At 35.2% G+C, this 12,181-nt stretch overlaps 1 protein-coding gene across 1 annotated transcript; it reads right to left on the minus strand.

Annotated features, from left to right (window-relative positions):
• Positions 1–6,080: 6,080 nt before the first annotated feature.
• On the minus strand, positions 6,081–11,976 carry LOC113068108 (calcineurin B homologous protein 3-like). The gene is made up of 8 exons (XM_026240714.1): positions 11,852–11,976; positions 10,186–10,255; positions 9,867–9,947; positions 9,363–9,502; positions 6,713–6,774; positions 6,528–6,635; positions 6,397–6,444; positions 6,081–6,316 (listed from the first exon to the last, which is right to left on the minus strand). The coding sequence occupies exons 1-8, from the start codon at positions 11,910–11,912 to the stop codon at positions 6,233–6,235; spliced, it is 654 nt and encodes a 217-aa protein (XP_026096499.1). The 5' UTR covers positions 11,913–11,976; the 3' UTR covers positions 6,081–6,232.
• Positions 11,977–12,181: the final 205 nt, after the last annotated feature.

Below are 12,181 nucleotides of genomic sequence, written 5' to 3' on the forward strand. Positions count from 1 at the left end.
AAAAGACTGAATGCAATGATGTGGAAGTTTCAAATTTCAACATTTTATTCAGAATACAACATAAATGACATATCAAATTTAAACTGAGAAAATGTATTATTTTAGGGCAGAAATAAGTTGATTTTATATTTCATGGCATCAACACATCTCAAAAAAGTTGGGATAAGGCCATGTTTACCACTGTGTGGCATCCCCTCTTCTTTTTATAACAGTTTGCAAACATCTGGGGACTGAGGAGACAAGTTGCTCGAGTTTAGGAATAGGAATGTTGTCCCATTCTTGTCTAATACAGGCTTCTAGTTGCTCAACTGCCTTAGGTCTTCTTTGTTACATCTTCCTCTTTATGATGCACCAAATGTTTTCTATGGGTGAAAGATCTGGACTGCAGGCTGGCCATTTCAGTACCTGGATCCTTATTCTATGCAGCCATGATGTTGTGATAGATGCAGTATGTGGTCTGGCATTGTCATGTTGGAGAGATTGTTCCAGATTTTCTGAATCTTTGGATGATATTATGCACTGTAGATGATGATAACTTCAAACTCTTCGCAATTTTTCTGAGAAACTCCTTTCTAATATTGTTCCACTATTTTTCGCCGCAGCTTTGGGGGAATTGGTGATCCTCTGCCCGTCTTGACTTCTGAGGGACACTGCCACTCTGAGAGGCTCTTTTTATACCCAGTCATGTTGCCAATTGAACTAATAGGTTGCAAATTGGTCCTCCAGCTGTTCCTTATATGTACATTTAACTTTTCCAGCCTCTTATTGCTACCTGTCCCAACATTTTTGGAATTTGAACTTTCACTGCTCAATATCTGCTAAACCACAGCTCTGAGAACAGAAGTTTTTGAGGAATTGACAGTGACGTGACATACAGAGAAGTATGTTGACCCATACTCAGAATTCATGCTCTGCATTTAACCCACCCAAAGTGCACACACACACACACAGCATTGAACACACACATATAAACTGTGAACACACACCCGGAGCAGTGGGCTCCAGGGGAGCAGTTGGGAGTTTGGTGCCTTGCTCAAAGGCACCTCAATCGTGGTATTGCCGGCCCAAGACTCGACCCCACAACCTTAGAGTTAGGAGACAAACTATCTAACCATTAGGCCATGACTTGGTGGTTCATTTTCTATTGGCTACTAAGCAGTGTTGTACAGAATGTTATAGATTTGCATTAGATATCCAAGATTAAAGCACTTTGAATAAAACACACCTAATTATGTCCAAAGCAGAATTATTATTATTATTATTATTTTCACAGCTGTGGTCCTTTTAAAGTGCAAGGGCTTGCTCTTGACTATTTTTGGCTTACCTTGAAAATCATTTGACAGAAAACATCTGAAAAGCTCATGCACTTATAAAAGTGGGAATGGGACTAATGAAAGCTCTCGGTTTGAAAGGATGGTGTTATTATCAGCGGTGCATCACTGAGGGTTATTGATTTAGTGGACAAAGAGATGTTAGAGGCGAGGAGAGAGGCAGTCTCTCTATACAGAATCCTGAGTGCGGTCCACATCTGATGCTTGCGTCTCAATTAGTCTTTGCCAAATAAAGAGCCATTTCATTGACACTTGTGACAGCGGGAGCACTATTTTGGCAGGTGAAGAGATGCTTGGCAGGTCTTTGTAAATAAATTCCAACTGCATCTTCGCTCGGGCCAGCTGCCCTCTCTTTTAAAACATCCCTCTTTCTTTGTTCGTCTTTCCACGTTTCAGACAAAGCAAATTCATTACATTTACACATTTAGCAGACACTTTTATCCAAAGAGACTTACAGTGCATTCAGGCTATACATTTTTTTTTTTACCAGTATGTTTGTTCCCTGGGAATTGAACCCACAACCTTTTGCGCTGCTAATGAAATGCTCTACAACTGAGCCACAGGAATTCCCTCACCTTTTGTTGATCTTTGATGAATGAATGAAGCGAAACACTCCTTGGAGTGTTATTTTGGCTGTAAAGATTTGACCCCATCTGATTTTTCTGTGGGCAAAATACCAAGCAGCCCAGAGGAAATGAGGGCCCGGGTCTTGCCCCTTGTTAGCGTGGCCAAAGGCCAGGACTTAATGCAAGGCCAGGACTTCTGCTCTCAAATTTGTTCAGGCTCTTTTGCTGTGGAGAGAGTGGAATCTGTGTTTGTGTTGTTGTGACTGATTGGATCTGCCAGAAATGAGAAGGAGCCATAAGTGATTGGTATGTTCAGCTCCTGGGTTTATAATTGAGAATGGAACAAGGAATGCTTTTGCGACATTTATGAGTGTCACCAACATCACTAGAGAAAGCTTCTGTCTTCTGATTGTACTAGTCATTTAAGAACCCTCCCAGCTAAAAACAGCTAAAACCAAGCTAAGGTGGAAGTAGCTGGTTTTAGCTGGTCTCCCAGCTGGTTGGTCAGCTAGTTTCCCCATCTTGACATGTTAAAAAGTGGTTAAAACTAGCCTGCAAACCAGCTATGACCAAGCTGGAAGACTAGCTTAAAACAGCCATGTTTAAGCTGGGTTTAGAGGTTTATTTATTTTTTCTCAAAAGAGTTATAAGCCATGAAACAAACCAACCATCTATGAGGTGGATCACAACATGAAAAAACGTTCATTTGAAGCAAAAAGCAAAAAAATAAAAAATAAAGTATATGTAACCAGACAAAAAGGCACAGGTACAAGACTATAACTACAATCACATGATGTGTTGTGAAAGAAATACTAAACTATTCATTTAAAGTTATAAAGTTTATAATGTCTATTCATCTACTTGGACTACATTCTAAAAGTATGCTCTTTGTAAAGACAAATGACATATCTTTGTAGTTTGTAGCAGAAAAGTAGAAAAGATTGGGGATATGCTACTTTGTATATGTTTATGTTTTCTATAGTTTTTATTATTTATTTTTTTTAAACAGACCTTTCTAAAATCTTGTTACAGTTACATCCTCCATATGTGCTTTCATTTAATTTTATAAAACTTTTTGGACCCATTTTATATTAAGTGGCCTTAACTACTATGTACTTACATTTTAATTAATAATGTAGTACAATGTACTTATTGTGTAAATAAATGTTTTTACAATGTACTTACATTTTTTAAAAAAACTACATGTATTTACATCTCTATTTCATTTCTGTAATTACATTTATAATTACACTGTTGACCCATACTTTACACCTTAACCCACCCTTAAACTTACCCATACCTCCAACCCTCTCCCTAACCTTACCCCTATCCCACCTCAATTGCAGCAAAAGTGTTTTACAATACAATATGAACACAATAAGTACATTGTACTTATTTTTTTTATGTAAGTACATAGTAGTTAAGGCCACCTAATATAAAGTGGGACCAACTTTTTAATTTTATAAAAGTTCACAATGTTGTGGGAGATTAAATATAACGTAGATAACATTAAATACATTAACAGGTTTTACAAATGTGTTGAAAAGAAAAACATATATAATAAAAGTCATTTTTTTCATTTTATTTTTAATTACCATTAAAGATACACAAGTTTTTAGTGTCACTGCTTGTAAAGGTGGTAAAGGTAGTTATGATGATGCTGATGATGTGTTTTTCATGGCTGTGTGTATCCTGTGGTGGTTTTGCTCACGGTTGGTTGCACTGTGAACAATATTCTTGATTAATTAAAGGAAGCCTGTCTGCTGACAGCTCAGTGAAACTAGATCTTGTTTTAGCATTAGATTTATGACCACTGCAACCTGCCAGTAAATATATTACAGCCTCTTACAAGAATAAATGCTTCGATGAAATTAAAACAGGACGATAGATAGGCACATCCACATAATTACTTGCAGCATTAAATCCTGCTTGGCTATGCATTAACGATTCATTCTGACTAATATCTTTTGGGTTTTTTTTTTTTTTTTTTTTTTTTTGGTCCAAGCTAAATTTAATTTTGTCGATTATCTTTTGTCCAGCACAATCATAGAGTCATCCTTTGGCTGCCTCTGGTACCATTAAAGAGGACAGATGGAATTGAGCTCCTTTGGGCCTGTAAAAGTAATTTCTTTATACCAGCTTTATACTAATGTCATCCCACAGAGGGGAAAGCTGTCATACTGCAGTTTCCATAACATATTAGTCTTGTGTAGTCTGAGTTTTGACTAAAGTATGGTCCACTTGACACTTTCTTGTGGCCAGGATTTGATCATTTAGAGACTGACCAACCACAGTTCATTTTGGGCTTATAGGGGCCAATATATTTGAAATTGGTTGCAGTCGGTGTTCTTTTAGAATTATTGAGATACTATTAGGCTACTAGTTTACTAATACTAGTTTTTATTAATATTTGAAATTATTTTTATATTTTATCATTTTCTATTTGTTGTTGTTTTGTAATGTTTTGATTAATGTTTAATTAAATGTAAGTTATTTTAGTATATCAAAATAAACAAAATGAAAATTTGAAATGTTGCCCTAGCAGCTTGCTGAAATTACATTTTATATTTTAATATATTTCAGCTATAATATTTTTATTTACAGTAATGAACATTTATTTCATGGCTCTAGTTTTAGTTATCTTAACTATAATAATCATCATTACAATACTTTTGTATTTTAATATGTTCAAAATGTGATTAAACGAAATTCCGCAAATATTTTGTAGCTGCACAATTTTATGATTATATATCAATGTGGCTAAAAAATATGAAGTAATAATCAGTATTAGTAAGAGTAAATAAAAATATATAAAAAAATACATAAAACATTTTGTTTCTAAAAATGTAACATTTCACTTAAAATAAAACGTAAAAAAAAATCTAAAATGCTTATATATATATATATATATATATATATATATATATATATATATATATATATATATATATATAAGCATTTTAGATTTTTTTTAAAAATTCAAATTACAACTCTAAAATAACAATTCTAATATTTATGGAAATCTTATTTTAAACCTTTTATTTTGATTGAAGTTTATTTTGGTGGTCCACATATTTAAACACCACAATTTCAATTTGATAATTGGACTAAGCCATCTTGTGATTTTGGTTTTATTTCGATTAATCATGCAGCCCAATTAGACGGTCTGTTTCAGTGGTGTAGAGATAATAACACTGAGTTGCTTCTCTATTTCAGAGTCAGAGTGTTTGATTTGCATACAAGCTCGTCAGTCGTCTCTTTATTTGCCCATCACATATGCGTGACTAACGGCCAGACAGATGATTGGAAGATCGTGAGCAGCGGTGGCGAGCGATTGGTCAGTGTGAGGGAGATCAGGATATGAGCCAAACTCTGGGAAATGCACAACAGGTGAGAATGTTTCTTTTAATAACGTTTTTAAAAATTGAATGAGAGACAATTCTGTCATCAGAAAGACACAGCATTTCAGGCATCACAGGGTTAAGACCATCCTGACAACATCTGAATCCCTCTGTGTGTATGAACAGACACCCGGTTCAACACCAGCACCCTGGTGACAGCCAACGTCCCTGATCTGCAGTGAGGGTCTACTGGCTTTTTTCGAGTATGAGGACATTGGCATTGATCTAATTTGGCATCAACCAAGTAAAAGATGAATTTGCACCAAAATACCACAGAGTTCGACTGAACCCACAACCTTTGACTAAATATGGAATGAAATGTGTTTAATAACCTTGCATAGATTCATGATTTCTGACAGACCGGTTTCACAAAAAACAACAACAACAAAAAAATGCTTTGAAACTATGAAAACTATGATTTTTATTAATTACAATATAAAGAAAGATTACTGTTAGTGCCAAGAGTTTCAATTAACAATAAAATACAAAAGGATCATACTTTACTATCAGTAAATGCTGTTGCTATAAGAACTATACACACCCCTGTGATAAATATTAATATGTAACTTTGGTAGAAGGGAGCCAGATATATAATATATAAAAAGTAATAAGAGGGCAAAGGCACAAGGGCAACAAAACAATCACTTCCTGTTGTTTTTGAGGTAAATTATAAGATGTGTGGATTCATTAACTTTGGGTGTGGAGTGTTTAAGCACTGGTTAACTTTGGACTGTTTAAGCACTGGTTAGACCGTTGATTTCCAAGATTTCCTCCATTATAAAAAAAGCACTTTGCTCATAACTTGAGCATTTAAGATATTTTAGAGAAAGAACTCAATACTAAGAGTTGAATCCATGAGACAAATTTGACATGTTTATGTCTAAAATAAAGACTGTGTTGAAAATAAAGTGCTGCTGTGAAGTTGAAGTGACTCTCATTTCCCACATTGCATCGTTCTTTTGTCCATTTTCCTGAAATGAATATTCATCTTGGTCTCGATCTCTACATTTTTCAATATCTGTGGGAGAGACGTTCGAGGCCGAGGTATGAGCAGCATGCATTATATTTAATTATAATTCATATTATAAAAGTGCAAACCTGCATGAACTGTTCAAAGGTGATTCCCTCGTAAAATTCATCAGGACCCTAAAACAAAACAAAAAGTACCAGATCAACAGGTTTCAATAAGAAAATCACATCAGAAAGCCCATCATGGATTGCCAGCGTACCATCTGACCCACTGTGACACTTGCCACCTCCAGCATGGCAGCATCTGAAATGGCTTTGGCGGTTTCTGCTCCTATAGTTTCATAGCTGGACAGCAGCTCCTCCACCACCTACAATCAGTCACACTGCAGTCAAACATGCCACAAATGTGTTTGTAGTTTTATATAAAATAAGAAATGAATCTTACATGTCTGTATTCATCCAGCGTGATGACGCCATCATTATCAGTGTCATGCATGTTGAATAGAACTACAGAGAAGAAGATATAGTTTTGAGGTTTATATTTTTATTTGGATAAAAATCTCGGTAAAAGCATATTAATGCTGAAAGAAGTTGCCAAAAAATAGACTTTCTCAAGTATAAATGTTAAAAGCGACACAGTGAGGCTTCATTCGGTTTAGAAATTTGTATTGTCAAACGATTAATCGCATCCAAAGTTTTAGGTATGTGCACTGTGTATGTTAATTATGTATATATAAATACACACACATGCATGTTTATATTTCAGAATTGTTTATACATTATATTTATTTATAATATAATGCAAATCGATGTATATATTTTTAATATATAAACTGCATGTGTGTGTATTCATATATACATAATAAATATAGACAGAACACACACATATATTATCCAAAAAAAAGCAATTCCATAAAAGTGCTGATGGGAGGAAAAAAAATTCTGTGTGATTTACTGACAACTCAACGCTATCTCACGGCCACACGCGTGCAACTAGATCATTTCCCACAAAGACAAGCACAATCTAACAAGAGCAGCGCAAATTACCGCTAGCTTTAAGACATAATTTTTTGGCCCTTAAATAATGCTGCAAATACCAGTGAATTGATGAGCGCAAATCTTGGAAAATCACGTTGCGTAATTCATTTAAAAACACTCCTCTCATAAATTAAACGCCTACAAATGCATATTCAGTAAGGTGAGTCTCAAAAATAACTGTGCCCATGTGTAATAAGTATGGAGGCAAATCAGTAGCTAAACTCGAGAGGTTGAAAATCTGAATGTGAGAAAATGTTATATTAATATTTGTATTTGTAAGTTAAAATTTACATTCACAGCTCTGATGTGAAATGCTGAATCTTTCAATTTGCATACACAGACAATGATCAGAACACCCATGTTTTTAATTGGAAGTTGTAGAGTAATCTCTCAGATCTGGCAGTACAAGTTCAAATTCTAGCGCTCTGACTTTTGCTACACCTTTTGTGGTGTTCTTGTTGCAAAACTCACTTGTGCACTTGTATATGCAGATGTGATAGAGCAGAGCCGGGGCGGGGCTTTGGTGCGAATGAAGACGTTTTTATTGGTCAATGCCCAACCAATGAACAACGCCAGCCATTGCGACTTGCCAAAAAATAAATTTTGTGTTTTTATGCATATGTATCAGTTATTTGTAAAACACTGCAAACTATTTTTTTTTCTATCAGATAATACCTAAACGACAAGATAAATGCAGTGTCTTAAAATCCTGTAAAAGCAGTGTTTTACTAATAACTGATACATATGCATAAAACAGACATTTTACTGGTTTGATGCACGACCAATGAACAATGCCAGCCATATTTCTTTCTTGGCAATTCGCGATGGCTGGCGTTGTTCATTGGTCAGGCATCGACCTGATGTCTTCATTTGCACCAAAGCCCCGCCACCGGCTCGACTCTCTGACATCTGCATGTAGATGTGACGTGACATACAGCCAAGTATATGGTGACCCATACTCGGAATTTGTGCTCTGCTTTAATCCAAAGTGCATGCACACACACACACACACACAGCAATGAACACACACATGGGCAGCCATTTATGCTGCGGCGCCTGGGGAGCAGTTGATAGCCCTGGCTCAAGGGCACCTCAGTCGTGGTATTGAAGGTGGAGAGAGCGCTGTACATTCACTACCCCCACCTAGAATTCCTGCCAGCCCGAGGCTCGAACTTGCAACCCTTGGATGCAAGTCCAACACTCTAACTTTAGGCCACGACTGCCCCTATGATGAGATTCAGCTATTTACATCAGAGCTGTGAGTGTAAATTTCTACTTACAAATACGAATGTTAATATGACAAGTTTCTCACTTTCAGATCAACAAGCTCTCGAGTTTTGTTACTGTATTACCTTCATAAATGAGGGTTTGCGCTGGCGCAAGCTGATAGTAAAGTACACACATCTGAATAAATACTACGTAGATATTATATATATATTTATAAAGCATTTTAGATTTGTTTAAAATTCAAATTACAACTGTAAAATAAAAATTCTAATATTTATGGAAATCTTATTTTAAACCTTTTATTTTGATGGAAGTATATTTTGGTGGTCCATATATTTAAACACCACAATTTCACAAAAATGTAAAATATGTAAAAAAGGTTGAGAGGAAGTCGTGGCCTAATGGTTAGACAGTTGGACTCCCAATCGAAAGGTTGTGAGTTTGAGTCAGGCAGGAATTGTGGGTGGGGGGAGTGCATGTACAGTTCTCTCTCCACCTTCAATACCACGACTTAGGTGCCCTTGAGCAAGGCATCGAACCCTCATCCCATGGGTTAAATAAAGAGCACAAATTCTGAGTATGGGTCACCATACTTGGCTGAATGTCACATCACTTTCACTTTCACAAAAATTATATGTAAAAAAGTATAACAAAAAATTAATTAAAAATAAAATGAAGACAGGAAATTTAATTTCAATTAAATTCAATTAAATTCATTGAATTCAGTTCAAATTTGAACAAAAATCATAATAATATATCAATGATACTAATATATAACACTGATATCTTTTAAAAGAAAGCTGCTATACAAAGACTATCTGTATTCTCACAGCGTAATTTCTCCTTCTTGATGTTTTTCATCTCTTCGTCAGCAATGCGTGGTTTGGGTGGTCTGAAAAAGGACAGGACTGTAACAAATTCCTCAAAACCAATCTCCTGCAGACAGCCCTTCTCTTTTTCACCCAAGTTCCTAAATGAAAGCATACAGACATTATCTGTGTGGACGCAATTGCTTTTCAGCTAAACCTAACAGTAAAACAAACACAAAATGTTTGAGAAGAATACCTTAATGTGAAATATAAAATCAAAATACATTTTTAATTCTTTTAAATGCATTTAAATAATAAAAGATAAATAACTTAATATGCCATCTTCCTTAACAGAATTATTTTTTTTTATTAATTATATGACACTTATTTGCTTTTCAGCAAAATGGTGAAAAAATAACTATAAAACACAAAACTCATGTAACTTAAAAAAAAAAAAACATTCGATTTTTCTTTCAAAACAAATATGGACCCATATGAATTTTTATTTTTATTTTCTGAATGCACCTTTTATCAAAGAAAGCCTCAACGATCTGTCTTCGGATTGGGTTGAGAGCCAAATTGCTAATATTCTCAAGGTGTTCACGTCTGAAATTAAAAGAAATGTTTATACTGTGCATTACACCTATTTCATTATAATGGAAAATGAATATTATCTGACATCCTTTTCAAAACACACACAATCCAATAATATACTATGTGTCATATAATGTAGAACTTTATATAAAATCAGAAGTTAAAATACATATAGAAAATGAATGTTGCAGATGACTGGTTATGACAGTATTTTAGAATCGTCATCAAGTCCTTTGTACAGTAGACCTACCTTAAAGTGTCTTCACCTTGAGTCAGGTACATAAACCTGATATGGAGGTTATTTATCTGCTCTATGGAAACTAAAGTGAGAAAAAGACAGCAAATTCAGGAAAATTTCAAAGAACTTCACAGTCACTCACAGCTGTTCTGAAGGAGTGATGGAGACAGAATATGAGTGTGTGGGTGAAGCCAAGATGAGCTAATTATGAATAAACTAATGCAAGGAATGCATCACGTGACAGGACCTCCCTAAAAATATGATTAAAAACCACACTGTGCATTGTAAGTAACAATTATTTATACTTGAAATAAGTAGTAAAACAACACAAACGGGGCAAAAATGCATTTTAAGTTTAGAAACATTTTGAGTCTCCCCCTGCCTTTCCTCACAGTGCTTTGGTCCAAATGCCTGCTTTACTGTCTATGGTTACACATCACCTACATGCACAAATCCGTCCAAAGCCAAGTAAGGCTGTCAAATCTATTTTATTCACATAAACATCGGACGAAGTGATTATTTTCTCTTTAATACAGATTAGGCCAATGTATTTTTCGATGAGTCCGATATTAGCAATAATAACGTTACCTGATTAAGAGTCAAGGTTGCCAGGTTTTCAAAACCCGCCCAATTGCTACTCAAAAGTAGCCAAAACTAACCCAAACTATTTGCGTTTCGAGGGGGTCCCCCAGTAAAAATCTCGTCCCGGGATTAAAATAAACGTTATTGGTGTCGCTTCAACCTGCGGACATGAAAAACAACCCTGATAAAAAAGTAGCCCAATTCCACGGGAACCCGCGGACCTGGCAACACCGCTTGAAGCTGTTGTGGTCGCGCCGTGACAGCGCAAAGTCTACAGCGGACACGAGCGCTGTCACGGCGCGACCACAACAGCTTGAAGTTGGCACGGTCTCCCTGCTGCACTAACAGTAGTATACATATCCTTACAATAATAATTTGAGCTGTATTATTTGTATCCCCTTCAAAAATTGCTATTGAGAAATGTTATGTTTATTGTTCCCCACAACTGTTAGATTAAATTTACGCCCCTGCTTTAGAGCCTATGTACAACACACTGTAGCCTATATAAGAAATGTAAAATTTTAATATCATGCATTTAAATATATATATATATATATATATATATATATATATATATATATATATATATATATATATATATATATATATATTTGTTTATTTCAGTTGGGACTTAATAATAGCTTTTATGCTATAGACATATAACGCTTAACAGGTCATAGACATTTAGCTATGTAACCATAAAAAAATGTACGTTTTACTTGAATGAAAATTAATGATCTAATATTCTGTTGTATAATTTTTCTTGTTTTATGAAATAAAAAAATAAAAAAAAAGTTTTCACCACATAGCTTAAATTCACACAAAACACATTAATTTCTGTAAACTGTATGCTAGCCATATATATTACTGCAACTTTTGGACAACTTGAAATTGGTAAAATGTTTTATTATGGCCCATGTTTTTTTGTTACTAAGTACTACCATGGTACCACGCGGTACCATGATACAAACTTCTGATATAATCACAGTACAATGTTCACTTAGAAACATATTCTAAGCACCTGAAAGAATAAAAAAATTATAATAATAAAAACAATGTCGCTGTCTACACATTGAAAAGTTTTATGGATACTCACAGCCAGTTTTATCAGCCAGATCTTGGAACATATGCAGTCGTCCAGACTGAGAAGCTCCCATGTTAAAGTCCGGAAGAGATAAGAAAGAAAGTTATGTGAAGAATGGTCAGAACTTTCACAACGTGCCCTCAGACTTTGATAGCAAAGCTCCGCCCGCCTATTAAATATGCAAAACGCGTCATTGACACACCTGAGTCTCTCGTCCGTTTTTGTTTTCATGGGGTGGGGGGGTCTGAACATTCTTTTGCGAACCCAGAAATGGACATTTGTGTTAGGTATAAAAGAAGACATCTTCGTTTTCTTGTCTTAACATAATACTGTCAAAAAGAT

This window comes from Carassius auratus, linkage group LG30F (genome assembly GCF_003368295.1).
Source record: "Carassius auratus strain Wakin linkage group LG30F, ASM336829v1, whole genome shotgun sequence".
Classification (NCBI taxonomy): Eukaryota; Metazoa; Chordata; class Actinopteri; order Cypriniformes; family Cyprinidae; genus Carassius; species Carassius auratus.